Below are 16,408 nucleotides of genomic sequence, written 5' to 3'. Positions count from 1 at the left end.
AAACAAAATATCCTCTTTTTATGATTACCCATTTTCAGTATCATCGGAATCTACTCCACCCTGATTCTCGTATTCTCGCGGATGCTTCGAACCAGCATCTTTTCCGGTGCCAGCTCGAAGATCATGTTCGAGGACCTGCCCTACGTGGATCGGGTGTTACAGCTCTGCTTGGACATCTACCTGGTGCGGGAGTCGCTGGAGTTCACCCTGGAGGAGGACCTGTTTGCCAAATTAATCTTCCTCTACCGCTCACCGGAGACGATGATCAAATGGACTCGGCCGAAGAACGAGGAAGGAGACGACGAGAGCGATTCCATGAGCACCAGCTCCAAATCGCGCAAAAAGAACGATTAAGTTTCTCACCGCAGGATTGTAGTTTGCGTTTTCTCTTATCGTGATATTACTTTGTAAGGAATAATTATTTATTACAAACTTGAGCACTTAATTTCAGAGCAAAATACACTAACGCACCGGTTAAGTATGTACTTGGATCCTGATTTGTAAATTGGCTTTAAACCACTGCATTTGAACGATTTGAACTTTGATTGGAAACTACTTAATTTTACTTATTGTATATTATGAATGTGACTCACAATTGTGTACCAAAAGAGGAGGCCAAGTTCGAACGTGTGTTATCGAAGCTTACTAACGGAAGCGCCTTTTACCATGATAGTTAACGGAAACATTAAAAAAAGAACACTTAGGATAAATGTTTGTAAAACAGCGAGAATGACAAAGTTCCGTCGCGTTGTAATTCTAGTCGGATGATATTCTTTTACATGTTTGCGAAAATTACATCACTTTTTTCATATCAAATTCGGTCGGATCACTGCAGAATCGTCTTATAGGATCCGTTAAGGCACAAGGATAGTTTACTCCTATAGGAAAACGAAAATCAATTGAATGATCTGTGACAAGACGAATGTTCTTTTTTGTACGTGTGTGTGCGCGTAAGAAAGCTTTGGGAATTTGTAAAGGAAAATGTACCTGTGTGTACAACAAGTGACGAAACTGATAGCGATATATTTATAAATTCATTCAAAATAAAAGCAATTTGTACGTGATACGTTTTAGATATTTAGCTGATGACTAAAACCCTCCCCATGGCTCCCTCCCCTTTGCTGGAGGGATCAACGACGCTTAAATGATTTGATTGATGCCTTTTAACTATTGCTTTGTAAACCAATATGTTACTTGCTAATTTATAAATAAGATTTAATCACTTAAGATATTAATTTAGCTATTCATTTATTACCTGTTTTTGCTTTGTTTTGTTATATATCAGTGTTATCTCTATTTGGATAAGTTAATTATAATTAAAATAAGGTAATATGTCTTGATTGATTTCATATAATAACGAACATTTACAAGCTTACATATTTAACCATTTCTATTACATAATCAATAACCATTTTCTAGTTAGGCACCATGCATGAATGACGTAGCATTCAAAAGAAAGGGAGGTGGAGTTTTTAGAATTTGTGACGGACAAAGAAGGGAGGGGGATTAAATCTAGTCAAAAATGTGCTGCGTCAATTTTGCATGTTTTGTCCCTTAGTAGGCAATCTATATCAGTCATTAAAGCGTACCTCTAAGAAGAGTTGAAATACTAACACCAACTCTGATTGGAGGCGCCGGGAGGGTCCACTAAGGTTCTGCACTAACAATACTAATACTAACACAGAACCTGAAGCTAACGTCCAGCAGTTTCCAGTTTCCGATTTCCAGTTTCATTTTTCTTCTATCTCCTCCTATACATACACATCTCACTCCTACTTTGATGCTATTGCTGTCGCAAACGCTCTCAATCTTAAGTCTATCTATGTTTATACTCTATTCATCTAAATTCTAGAAATTTATTTATTATATTTTAAATATTCGAATAACTAACCCAAAAACGCTGAAGATAAACTAAAAAATGTATAACATTTTAAAATTATTTTCTTTAGAAATCATTAGGTAAATCGATCAGGACTCTAAATTATTCAAAATGGAAGTGATGAGATATAATGATGGAGCAATATTAGTAAGACTAATGGAAAGGGACGGACATTGCCTCTTCTCAGCAATCGTTAGTCAACTCTATGGCACGAACGGCCAATCTGAAGAACATTACAACTTAATGTGGGATCTGCGCAGAACCGTAGTAACCCACATAAGACAGCATCAAGAGAGATTCCGAGAAATATTGGAAACACAGATTATGGATCCAGAAATCATCGTGCCAGGCAATTCGCTAGAAGAAAAAATCGGTTTTTTCTCAGTCGACTGGAGACAACGAACGAGTGGGGAGGAACAGAAACAATTATTGCAGTAACAGAAATATCAGGAAAAAGACTCGACTTATTTAATGAGCAGGGCCCTCTCATAAAGTTCAATGAATCAGGAACGACAAACGGAACCATAAGAATTGCTTACCGACTTACTGCACGGACCAGAAACTACGCAAACCGGAATCATTACGACAGCGTAGTGCAAGTTCTCCAAACAAATCAACGAGAGCAGACAGTTAATCAAACTGATGTAAATCAACGAGAGTACGGAGTACCAAATGAACAGATCAGAGCATGGCACAGAAATCCAAGGATAATGGCATCTCAAATAAGCAACCGATCGGAAAATACAGGAAATATTGAAGGAATTGAAATCACAGAGAAGAAACAGTTGAAATTCGCAAGCTGGAATGTAAGGGGATGTGCATCTGAAATAAAACGAAATAAGATAGACGAAGTGTTGGTTCAACAAGGAATTTTAATAGCTGCAATTCAAGAATCACGTCTCCCTGGTTGCACTATAGAAACGGAAAACTTCTACTGGTATAATGTAAACGACGACAATACGACAAGACCACGAGAAGGCACAGCGATAGTAGTAGCAAAAGCAATACATGTTGACAACAAATTTAAAAAGATCAGCACAAATTCCTGTTCATATATTAGTAATCATCTGGGCGAATCTGTTATGTTCATCGCAACTTATGTAAGACCAGTACAATCAGCTGACAATGGAGAATTTGGCATTCTAACGCGTTACGTCTCAGGACTTCCAAACAGTTTACAAAATAGAATTGTAACGTATATTTTTATCTTATTATTGTTTTTCATTATAATTATTATTTTCTACGTATATCATACGAATCGGCTTAATTAAGATTTAAATAATTATAGGTTATGTTAGGAGACTTCAACGCACACATCGGCATCCAGGACATGACGGAAGAAGATAAACAATATATTGGATCAAATCTCTTCCACCATCAATCAAACCTTAACGGCCTTGAACTGAAGAACATGATACACGGTCTACGCTTGAAAAACTACCTCACATACTCAAAGTCTCCATCAGTGAAAGTAACATGGTTTAATAGGCGAAGCGAATCTCAGATCGACCACGTACTGATGAGTGTAATGACATTCTTACTATTTCCACACATTAAAGGATTCTTTCATCCGGATAATATCAGTGACCATAAAATGGTGATAGGTGAGATGAAAGTAAAAGGTGGAAACCAAAATGCAAGAATCCCAACAGCTCCCCACCCGACGAAACGAATTAAACTAGATTTAGACGGATTAAAAAATGACGAGGATAAACGGGACAGATATCAAGCCACACTTGATCGGAAACTCACATCTCATCCGCACAGGAGTTTACAATCAATTGAGCAGAAATGGTCCTCCCTTACCAAAGCAATTAATGAGGCTGCTGTCATCACACTCCAAGCACCGACATCGCCAATGACACCGAGGAGAGAGAATGCTTGTAAAAGATATACAGAAGCACACCAGGAACTGTTGAAAGATCGGACGAACGCGGAATTGAAGAAGGCAAGCAATACGGCTAGGAAGCAAAAACAGGAGGCTTTTGACCAACATTTCGAAGAGAAGGTGACCAAGTTCCTAGAAGAGACCGATAAAGCAGGCTCCTTGGATGCCATGGTAAAAACCTTTAGATTTATCAAGACGCATCGTAGGAAGAACGAGAAAATTTGTGGAAAATTCATACATATCAGGGATTGGGAAAAGGCCCTACCAGAGCAAACATCCACAGAAACTTTACAAATGATTCCGGAAGATGATGGTTTGAGCCCAGGTGACACGCCAACTAGACTGGAAATAGAAACGATAATCAGATCAATGAAGAACAACTCTGCGCCCGGACTGGACGGAATCGCCACAGAGCTTCTAAAATATGGGACCGAAGATGCAATCGACGCTGTAACCGACTTAATTGTTGAAGTGTTCAACACCAACGAAATACCCTCATCATGGCTGTCAACCATCCAAATACCGATTCCGAAAACCAGAGGTCCACAGTCAACGAATGATTACCGGAGAATAACGCTTTGCTCAACAGTCTACAAAATATACGCCAGAATACTATTGGATAGATTAGAGAGACAATTACCGCCGTTACCAGTGTATCAAATGGCATTCCAAGCAAAAAGGAGTGCAGCGGATCAAATTTTTGTACTGCGAAGAGTATTGGATGAAAGATGGCGGAAAGGTGCCCCAACAATAATTGTATCGCTGGACTTGAAGCAAGCTTTCGATAGAATCAACACTACGAAGACCGCTGCAATTCTGATGACTATGGGTGTCTCGAAGGCATTAATAAACAGGATAATCAAGGCTTGTCTAACGGAGGAAACATCAGTACAATGGTTTGGGCAAAGGACGCAATCAATCCGCAAAACAAAGGGCATAAAGCAAGGGTGTCCATTAAGTCCTATCATCTTTATAATTATGCTGCATAGTGTACTAACTACGTTACGCGAATTTCTTCCGGAACTGAACATCGAACAACTCGCTAGCATAGCCCTTCCCCTAGTACTAGCATATGCAGATGACATACTTTTTTTGTGCACAAGAATGGAGGATGTGGAACGCATCATTTCTACCCTGGAACCATTGTTGGCGTCTATAGGATTAGAAATCAACACTGACAAATCTAAAGTATTATTCAGAGACCCCTACAACACTAAAAATGTTGCTCCTGAAGAAATACAAACGTTTGGTAAGTACAAACTACCGGTAGTGACGAAAATAAGGTATCTAGGAGCCTACATTACAAGAAGTTTAACTAGGAAAGAAACTACTAGAGAGAGAATAAGAAAAGCATACAGTGCTTTCTATAGTCTGACTTCGTTCCTAAGAGACCACAGCATCCGATGGGCAACAATAAAAAAAAATGTACCATACGCTAATCACTCCAATAGTAACGTACTCGATGGAAGTAGCGACTGTCCTCAAAAGCAATAGAAATTCGCTCCGCAGAATGGAAATCACCATGCTTGCAGCGCTTAAGATTCTAAGCTATGAAGCAAAACAGCATAACGATGTTCCTGGCAATAATGATGTACCATACATTGGCAACCCAGAAGCAGTGTCACAAATTGACGATCATAATGAAAGAATGCAGTCACCCCAGCAGTCAGAGCATATTGCAGTTAGGGAACTAGGGAATTACACCATCAACAACAAAATTAGAGTGGCACGGCTGAACTACTTTGGACATGCGGTAAGGAACACATCACAAGGAATACTAGGGAAAGCTCTCAATTATCGTGTATCAGGCAAAAAGAAACATGGACGACCTTGCTTCACCTGGAAAACCAGCATCAAACAGGACATCGAGAGAAGCAACAGCACTGTGGAGTATTGGATGGATATTGCCAACAAAGCAGCAACAAAGAGATTGTTCAGTGAATTGATCGAATCAGAATATGAGGATTCAGAGGACGCCTTAAGCTCAGAATACACTGAAAATGATCTACGACTATCAGACTTCGAAGGGTTCTCGGACAACGAAGAAGAGTCTTTTCACGGATTTGGAAATAACTAGATATTTGAAAGTGTCAAGTTAATGTCTAAGTTAGAAATGGACAACGTAAAACTACATAATCCGTATAAAATGTAAGTAAATCATCAATCACTCAACGAATCGATTACGTAAGTTAATATACTTCCAACTAATTAAAAGTGGAAAATAACATCAAATTGAGTCGCCAACTAATTCAGTTGAAACTAAACTGTTGACAATTGAAAGCATAGTTAACTTTAACATAATTTTGATAAAACAATCATTTCATCCAGTTCACTTTAAAACAAAAAAGTATGAAAGGAGATTGCTTAGAATAAAGATAAAAGTAATAAGCGCAATATTAAACGACATTAAATTTGAATCTGATACGGTAGGCCATATAACAGAGTCGATAGCCATTGCAAATCAACCATCTCTACCTGCTTATTTTCCTAACTTTCACTATTATTGCAGTTACTCTGACTATCCCCTATGTTCAACAGCTTTCCTTACTATCCGGTATCGTAAACAGGATTCATTTGACCACTGTGGTTATTATTCTGTGATGCCAAATCTATACCTCTACCCTGGTGATTTTTCGCTGATGACTTGGCCCTATGACCCCCTTCTGTGCTTGAAAATGAAAATGAAATGACTAAAACCCTCCCCATGGCTAGAATTATTGATTTTCAATATGGCTCGAAATGGCTCATACCGTTTCTTGTGATCATAAAAGTCCTGTTTCAATCATTCGTGAACTCCAAACGATGCTTTAATTATAGAATCAGTGAAAAATATCTTTGTGGGATAGTTATACGTAGAATTTCAAAATGAGACAATTAGGCATGATGTTCACCCCTATTCTGTATTTCGTTTCGAACGAAATTCTCATACAAAAAAATATTTTTTTGTATGAGTATTTCGTTCGAAACGAAATACAGAATAGGGGTGGTTGTTGGTGGGCGTTGGCCAAATTTGGATTTTTCAGATATAATCCTAAATAGGACCTAGATTATTTAATAGTCTAGTAACCTCAAGTCCGTGCTCTGTCACAATGTTTCATTGCGATTAATCAACACTCAAAGGGGTAAAATATCAAATTTGGGGTGAATTTGAAAGAAAGGGAACTTGGAGTGTAGAGCGCACTGCCCACTGGACGATTCTGAAGCCTGGCCAAGTGAGTGGGGTATGGGTTTATTTGATTGAACGTCATTTCCAATGTATACATTGATACATTCAAACCATTGGCATTTGAGATAAGACAGAGATAGGATGCGGAGGGCCCGCTTAGAGGAAGCGTAACCCATGTTATGGTTTCCATTTATTAAATAGTTCAGATAGGCTGGAAATGACAGGTTCAGAGTGAGAAAATGTACCATATGGGGCCCGTTCACTGATCAAAATCAGATTCACATCGTCAGACCCTGCCCAAGAATAAGGGATTGACGATGTCTTGTCAAATTTTATTTTGAATTTGCGTTTTGCATTTAATACTCTAGTAAATCTCGCGTCCATGCTCATTCACAACAGTGTGAGGTGTCAATACTCACTGGGTCATATGTCTTAGACCAGTTCCAGATTAGTTTGCTATTAATATCTTCTGCATCGCAGTTCGCGATAGATTACTAAATATGGGTTCTCTTTTCCGACCATAATAGTGTGAGGGAAGGGGGTGAGTTAAACGTTGCGATATGAGAGCGAATAGAGGCAAATAAATAGGGAAGCCAACACCATGACCCAAATAAGTAACCAATGCATGCGGCTCACACTTAACTTGTTCTATTTCTTTCTTTCTTCCTATCATGTACTAATATTAACTGTCTGAGGACAAATGGGAACACGACCAGAAGTTCAATAGGAGAAAAGTAGCGAGAAAATTCGAACAAGAAAAGAAGAATTAAGCTTGCACCGGCAAGAGGAAGCAGACAAAAAGGATCGTGCCGGTTGGAGACAGCCAATGTATACTGGACGAAGCTTGTATCTAGGAAAAGTCGTATGTGCAGGAAACCGTAAGTAGGATAAGAATCGTAAAAGGTGTGTGCTTGCTTGATAAGATCCTAACTTTACTTTAAATACACGGTAGGAATCGAATATCAATTTATGATTAAGGTTTTGCCCATTTTTCAGTGGGAGTGGCAATACTCATTGATGAGTGATTTATCGTACCCATTTATTAGTAACTGTTAGCAGCTAATGATTAATTGATTTACCTATTTTAGAATTACCTATACTTTACATCAGAACCTCATTTCCTTCAATTACTACTCCGTCGCAGCACACACCTTATATGGATCGCTAACCTTTATTTAGTTTCAGCATTTTCGACATTATAATCAAGAGGTAAGTTTTAAAAGTATCATTACCATGCATATAGATAATTTAATGTACCAGAACCTGGACGGACACGAGCCTACCCAGGGGAGGACCCGGATACGACCACCCATGTGTGTCTAGAGTATCGCACGAGCTGACGAGTGCAACGGGAAGGACAGTAGGTGTATAGACTAGGGGGTTGGTCCCTAGATAAGCCTTCTTAGCGGAAGGCACAGCCTATGCACTGAACAATTACAATTACAATTAGGCATGATGTTGTTTTTATATAAGCCCAGCACAAATTATAAGGTTTTCAATTTACATTCCAAAGTGTACGTATAACATTACTATTTAATGAACAAAAGTGAAAAACGTCCAAAAGTAACATGGGACAGATATTCGTAGAACGACAGTATAGTGAACAACTAGAAAAAAAGTAAGAGTGACATTTGTGAATTTTAAACTGCATCCATAGTAATCCCCATACAAACTTCAAACCATTTGCGCGACCTCTAAACCTTCATCATTCTTGGAATCCTATTTTGGTGTTATCAACAAACTGGAGGGTGGCCTTAATGATTGCAAATACTTTTTAAAAATAAAGCACCCTAAAGTACACAAATTTTCAGCTGATAATTTCTTTCAAATTTCCATACCACAAAAAGCGACGTCTGGTTCAGCACATTTTATTCAGATGAATTCCACATTTTTGTTATTATCTTCTTATTTACTTATGTTGTTCGCATTTAAAACCCAAACGAAGAGATGTCACCAGCCGCCACAAAGAGTTGCACAATAAGACGAGTTGAAGACGAAGACGAGAACGACGACACCACGCCACGCTACCGCACTGCCTACCAATTTACCGCCGCCCGAATCTCATATGACCGTAGTCATCGAACTGGTCACCTCCGCCGCCACGTTTCCCGAAGCGCATATGTCCATAATCGTCGAACCGTTTTTCCACGTCCTCGTCATCGACGAAGTTGAGATCAGCTAGATAACTTCCCGCTCCGACCGAGGGCGATCTCCGAAGCACGGTGTACGTTCCAATCTGCCCCACAGCTGCTGGGGTCCCGAAGGATCTCCGATTGAGGGCATTTTTTAACCACGCAGTTTGCAGTTTGCTCAATCCATCATCCTGGCTCAGCAGGTTTTCTACCGTTTCACTGCTTCTGGTAGATTGAGAACCACGGTTGTTGCTGCTGCTGCTACTGTCACTGGTGGATATGGCTTCGCTGACCAGGGCCTGATATGCAAAGTAGATAATTAGGGTGGTCAAGATCGACAGCGTGAGACGAGCCATCTTGAGCTGAGAACTGTGACCGGGAAGTTTGATGGAGGAACGTGTTATCCAAACTTCGCCTGTTTCCCAGGAGCAATCCCGAACGATGACTGATTGGCAACATGGATCGAACTTTTGCTTTTATATTCATCTTTGACGGTCCATGATAATATTTTCCACCATCGAAGTCAGGGGATTTGCATCACTGATAAACGTGGGTGGTGAAATGCAACAACGGTTTAGCATTCCGCGTTCGTATTCGCGGACAAAATGTAAAGCAAATCGAATTAGTGTCATTTCTGGTTTGATGAGTTATTTTTTTCGCGTTAATCTTTTCTTGCTCGTTGGATGAAACAATGATAAAAAAAGCTTACAATAATACACATTTTTCACTTAAATTATGTCCTACGTTAAATAAACACTTCATACATCGCTATCCCTTCGAACCATATCCTTGTCGTGACGAAACAACCCCTCCTGATAGGTGAGCACTACACTCGAGCAAATTATGGCTTCGTTACCCCTTTCCGGGTTGGTCAACACTATTCTGGTGGGAGTTTTCGGTCCGGTGGTAGACTTTCTTGTGCGTGGCGCAACGAGCGATCGTAGAGTGAGCGTCGGTGATGTGGCCGGTCGATTTATTTGAGCTGCTGCTGGTAATACGATCCTTATCTTACTGCTGGTATCGATGTCCCCTTCCCGGAGACCCCTCTCTCGTTGATGCCGTCTCAGAGAGGAAGTCGCCGCCAGGGATGATTGCTGATTGAAGTAATCTCGTTTGTCCTCGGTGGCGACCACATCGGTCGAAAACATCGTCGCCAGTCGTTTGGGGAATATTTTCGGTTTGATCTGATTGTAGCCCTGGTAGACGGTGAGGAACTTTTCGATCTTGTAGGAGAACTTTTCGGATTTAGAGGCAATGATTTTCTGGCTTTTTTCCTTTGCGAGCTGAATTACCCGTGTGGGTGCTCCAATCATTTTTCGATGTTAGTTTCGGTGGAGGTAAAAGCAGGATGGACGATACAACCTGAACGAACGACACACTACTGAGGGTCTTCCCCCACCTGGTGGGAGCTTTTATATGTGCAAAGAAAGAAGGACACCTGTTGCACAATAGAAGGTATTGATCGCTAATTATACGTTTCAGCAGAAAAAGGAAAAGTAAATATATGGAGAGGCAGAATAAGGCGAAACTATTAAGTAATTCGCTCTGTTGAGTAACTACGGATTGGTGCATGTAATTTTTGTCCATTTATAAGTGAAGCTTAATACTTAAGATGACCGTAATCGCGCGTTAAAAATGTATAACAATGCGGCCATTGTGTCTAATCTTGTGGTAAACTTATCTGACTGTTGATGGCGACGTTGCATGCATGTAGACCACTAATTGTATCTATAATCGAATTATGTTACATAATCTGAAAGCAAACAATGCAATCATCGATGAACGTTCGCTAATAGATTTGAATGCACAATTCAAAAATGTAGTGCTAATTTTTGTAACTATGATGCTTATAAATGGAGCATCATATATCATACAAGATCTCTTTATAGATCGTGTAAATTTATAACGATTTATTTATTAATGTTTGTATATCTTTATTTAATTCATGTACAAATATTTATTAAAAAATAATATATTTCATGAAATATTCTAAACATTGTCTAAACACCGTCTATCTTTGTAAGCAACATTTCTTGCTAGCAACCCAGCAACCCAGTAAACTAACAAACAAGACAAGGAAATTTGCATTCATGAATGTTTGCGTGCATGGGTTGGGGGAGGTTGTTCATTGAAACTTCCGGTCCGCTTCGTAGCATAGTGCTTGCTAAGAGGTGCCAGGTGGTAACCCACTGATTACCTGACGATCGGCCAAATTTGGAAGACGTCTGAATTGAATTGTCTTACATTGTAATATTCCGCCCACTATATCACAATCAATTGCGAGTAGCTGAGCGGAATGGAGACAAGGAAAGCATTTGGTACAGGACCAAGTCTCTCCCGGCTGGCGCCAAAACAATGAACCTGTAAGCAACTGGATCAAGTTGTCATGGGGCACGAAATGATCCTGTTGCATGGCTTGGAGCTGTTGCAATCGAGGAAGGGGGGGAGGGGGGTTGGTGCTAATGTTTGATTTGTTTTTGTATAATTTCAGGTGTTAAGGTGGCTCGCTGCCTCTGGATAGTGGGTTTGACGGTGGTTCAGCAAGAATAATATTGAGACATACGGGAATGCAACAAACGTGTCAAATTAACTGCATTGGCAGGGCTGTTACAACAGGCGCGGATTTCGCGAATTTCGCGTATTTCGCGATTTTCGCGGATTTGTCGCGGATTTGAATCTTCAGTCGCGAAAATCGCGGAAACATTAAATAATGTCGCGAAAATCGCCAAGGGACTGATGTGCTGTCACAAAAATTATGGAATTCTTTGTAACCTTTCCGTCCCGGAATGTGTAAATAATCGAGAAATGATCTCAATTCAATAGGTCCCACCGGATTTACACGGAAATTTCCTGAGGTCTGTCCAATGTAAGTCATTTTCCTTTTTTTCCAATGTGAACATAGCATTTTTCGTTGTCAAATCGTAAACGAATCGTATATATGCGAGTAAATGCCATGTATACCGGATATTCTAGGTTCTCCAAATCGTCCTGGAGTTCAGTTGATTTTTTCTACTATATAAACCAAGACTCCAATAATGTCTGTAGTATCGAAATATGTCCAAACAGATTCAAAGTGTCAATGTGGATTGTACCCGACCTATTGCTACGTATACAAGATGTTATAGGTTCTGAAATCATTCTGGAGATCAGATTATTTTTATACTAGATCACCCAAGACCAGCGAATCCAAATACATAAAGCAACCAACGATACAGACAAAATGGTTGCTACGACTACCATGACAAACTCGCTCTGTAACATAGCTCGATCCGAGTGTTAGAAGGATAATGATATATTGCTTGCCTGCTTTGTTGCAATATACACGGATGAGGACATAGCTTGATATGAATCGAGAAAAGACATAACACAAAAATTCCCATTAACACACGTGTATCATGTTCGGCTTTACTTCGTGGAGCAGTTTGCCAACAATTTGCTCGTTTCCTTCTACATCCCCGAGTGAGTTGAGTCGCACGGGCTGCTTGTCATGAAAAAGAAGGAAGAAGATTATATCATTATTGTTCTCCACTTCTGACATAGCGTTATTATTCGGTTCGTTGATCGCTTGTCATTTTGTCATTTGGAGAAATTTTTGATTTCTTGCCCAAGACTAATTCAATACCTGTAGTATCGAAATATGGCCACACAAATTTGCAGTGTCTATGTGGATCATGCCAACGTGTATGCCAAATGTTCTAGGATTTCCAAATCGGTATTTCGATACTACAGATATTATCCTAGTCTTTGTTGATCTAGTAAAACAAATCATCTGAACTGCAGGACGATTTGGAGAACCTAGATCATCTGGTATACGTGGAAATAATTAAACATTATCCATATAGACACTATGAATCTGTTTGGACATATTTCAATGTAAGGGTGTTTTATTATGTTCACTAATTACTCAGAATTTATACAATACATAAATAACTGAAGATGATACAATGTAATTTAAAAAAAAATTAAAGGTTACAAACGATACTCCTTTAGCTCAGTCGGTAAAAGCGCAGCTACAAAGCAAGTCCATGCTGGAGGCGACTGAGTTCGATTCACGTCCGGTCTTTTAATTTTTCGGCTTGGACTATTTCTCTATTTTCTTGGGCATAGGATGGTACGGGCATAGAAAGCTCTCAATTAAAATGTGAAAGTACTTCAAAGAACGCTAAGTTGAGAGCAGGCAAAAATCTAATATGCTATAAGCTTAAAATGCCATGTAGTAGTATACAAATGCTATTTTTAGGCAATGAAAATTATTTTTTTTTGGCGCAGATTAGTTTTTGAAGTCGCGGATTTCTTTTCAAAAATCGCGGATTTCGCGGATCAAATTTAGAAAATCTTGTAACAGCCCTGTAACTGCCTTGGTAACGAAAACACAGAGGAGCGTACACCTGATGCCACACACCAAGGTGATGGTAATAAGGTCGGTGATAATATGACATTTACACAAATGCGGACATCAAATCAGATTGGTGAACGTACCAAAATTCGAAACTTCGATTAAAACGTGGAATCTGTGCAGCACCAGTGTAGAACACCCAAAAGCTGCAGATGTCATCAACCGCTGCCTGCGGTATATATCTTGTGGCTGGTGGCCTCACAAATGGATCTCAGATGTAAATGTCAACAGAAGCCGATAGCAATAGAAACGAAGTCTGCAGGCAAGCGTTTGATTATGAATTAAATTCCGCCAGAACATCGCAGCAAAGGCAAATACTAAGGCGGCGGAGCGTCAACAAGTAAATTAAGCAAGCCGATAGGAATTTGACTTGGGCCCAGCGCCCAGGTCAAGCAGCTGCCCAGAATGGAAGTCTTTCACGTTGGCCCTGTGCACCTCTGGATGTTCCCAGGTATTTTAGTACGACGACGATGGACGTTGTCCCTTGGAACGGAATGAAAGCGAACAAACTTGATGTTGCACAACAAGCCAACGTGTCAACATCCTCTATCTCTCTTCTTTATTCTTTTAATCTCTTACTATCCCCTAATCGGACGCTAGTGGGACCAAAAAGCCTGCTAGTGAAAGGAAAGTCGTTATGCTATACGGTCTAGCATAGGCCACGACTAAATTTCCGTAGGTTCATGCCTGGCTTAAGTGCAGATCGGTAGGCAGTAGCCTGCCAGGGTGTGAACTGAGCAATAACAATAACAATAACAATGAATGTTTGCGTGCATGGGTTACATTACCATTGAAATTTAGAATGTTTTCTCTGTACATGCGTTAGCTCATAGAAAAATTCTGCTCTAGGGAGCTTACATCCTCGTCCTATAATCGCTATATTCATAGTCTGACGGATAGAATCTCGGGAACCAATTGAGCTGTCAAATAGCGGAACCAATCGAGCAAATCACGACCAACAACAGAAAAGAGCACATCAGATATTGCGAACAAAACTTCGGAAACCCTTTTCTCGTGACTCAAGGCTCGCCTACGCAAACTAACACCAAACATAGGTTGGGGAAAGTTTCCCTTATCCGATGATGCCGGTAATTTGCGTTTATAACAGTTGATAGTACCTTTTCAATTGTTGGTCTAAAATATATTGAATAGGTTCCGCTTTTTGATAGATCGAAATTCTATCCGCCAGGCTATGAATTTAGCGACTATTCTCGTCCTTCCTACCCATGCACTATGGACCAGGAATGCAATCTAGCGGGGCAAAATTAATAGCTCCAACACGAAGCATTTCGGCAAGCACAATAATAAGGATCATCGATTGAAAATAACGGATAATTAGTTCTTGCCGGAGGGATGGTGATAAACGAGTGCAGCCGAAGATTGCGACGACGTGTGTTGATGTCCAAGAGACTAAGAAGCGTAGGACTGTCAATGTGGCCTTGCAGAAGATCCCCAACAAAGCACGCTTTTGCCAATGACATTTATATAAGGTCTGGGCCAACAGGCAGATTGCTGGTGTTAGAAGCAAAAATGTTGTAAACATTGCTGAACATCACCGAACAGATAGAAATACGTCACTGCCAACAGCTGTTTCGTGTAAAAAGATAAACATTGCAATAAAATACGAACACCACTAAACATTTGCACATTTCACTAACACTAGCCCTTTGGCCCAGACTTTATATAAACGTCATTGCGCTTTTGCCACGTTGCGTCTTGCTTCTAGTAATTCCAGATTTATAAGTAGACAACGGCTTTCATAACTGGGCAGGTTGAATGGATCTCTCCACCTAAGATGACGTAGAGCGAACCGGACGAATTTTGCGCTTCGATGCGTTGAATTTCATTCTGGTAAACCAGACGATAGACGAATAATCCAAGATAGGGCGCACAATTGAGTGGTATAAAGCTTTTAGGCAAGTAAACGTCCTTGAACTTTTTTGCAAAGCGAAATAAAAATCCTAGTTGCGATGAGGCTTTAGACACAACGTACGCGACGTGATCCTTGAAGGTTAATTTTGTATTAACCAGAATCCCCAGGTCCTTCACTGTCGAATCACGTTGTAGATTCACGCCTCCCAAAGCATAGCTAAAATGGAAGAGTGATTGCTTGCGGCCAAATGAAATAACCGAGACACGTTCAGCGACATTCGATTAATATGGCACCATTCAGCGAAGGCTTCCAGTTATTGTTGCAGAAAAAACGCGTCTTGTGGTTGCTTAATCATGCAGTAAAGCTTCAGGTCATCGGCATACGAGAGTTTTAGGCATTTCAAGATGAAATTGACATCGTTCATATACAGCAGGAATAGAAACGGCCCCAAGTGACTTCCTTGGGTAACACCGGACCAAACCGGAAAGGAGGGCGAAACGTGGTCTCCAATTTTGACGGACATACTTCGACCGGTTAGGTAGGATCGAAGCCAGGAAAGCAAGTTACTGTTCATTCCCAGCTTGTCGAATTTAGCAACTTCGATTTGATGATTCATTTTATCAAACGCCGCGGATAAGTCTGTGTAAATAGCGTCTACTTGTTGACCATTTTCTATTTGGCGGATCACGAACGAAGTGAAACAAGTCAAATTAGTTGTCGTTGAACGGTTAGGCATAAATCCGTGCTGATCAACCGAAATGTAGTGTGCGTAGTTCTGAACCAGCTTATGCAGAACGATCACCTCAAACATCTTAGAAGTGGCGCTCAACGCAGCTATGCCCCGATAGTTCGAAACAATCCACTTGCAGCCTTTCTTGAAAACTGGGAAAACATACGACTGCTTCCAGCAGTTTGGGAATACACCAGTAGCCAAAGATAGGTTGAATACTCTTGCTAATGGTGTTGCAAGTGTATCCGCGCAGCTTTTGAGGACAAGCGATGGAATCCCATCCGGACCACATCCCGTGGAGGATTTTAAATCCTTTCCGGCTGATATAACCATATCGTTCGTGA

The 16,408-nt window shown here is 40.3% G+C and overlaps 2 protein-coding genes and 1 long non-coding RNA gene across 18 annotated transcripts in view; 1 reads left to right on the top strand and 2 right to left on the bottom strand.

Moving 5' to 3' along the window:
- Piezo (piezo) overlaps nt 1-1,064 on the top strand; it is a 135,118-nt gene extending 134,054 nt beyond the window's left edge. For all 16 annotated transcript variants that reach the window (XM_065235856.1, XM_065235848.1, XM_065235837.1 and 13 more), the window contains one exon: nt 39-1,064. In XM_065235856.1, coding sequence (XP_065091928.1) covers nt 39-354 — 316 coding nt within the window. In that variant the 3' untranslated portion in view covers nt 355-1,064. The remainder of the gene's footprint in view (nt 1-38) is intronic.
- The window catches only part of LOC135713122 (uncharacterized), a 388,886-nt gene that overhangs the window by 24,274 nt on the left and 348,204 nt on the right, over nt 1-16,408 (bottom strand). The window lies entirely within an intron of this gene.
- Nucleotides 8,791-10,437, bottom strand: Dsk (Drosulfakinin). Its single transcript, XM_065235536.1, has one exon. It carries the CDS (start codon nt 9,419-9,421, stop codon nt 8,978-8,980), a length of 444 nt encoding a protein of 147 aa, XP_065091608.1. The 5' UTR covers nt 9,422-10,437; the 3' UTR covers nt 8,791-8,977.

This window comes from Ochlerotatus camptorhynchus, unplaced genomic scaffold (genome assembly GCF_037179485.1).
Source record: "Ochlerotatus camptorhynchus isolate MF236.1 unplaced genomic scaffold, CSIRO-AGI_Acam_v1.1 ptg000040l, whole genome shotgun sequence".
Taxonomy (NCBI): Eukaryota; Metazoa; Arthropoda; class Insecta; order Diptera; family Culicidae; genus Ochlerotatus; species Ochlerotatus camptorhynchus.
Note: the sequence above shows the minus strand (reverse complement) of the source record. Positions and strands in the feature narration are given on the sequence as shown.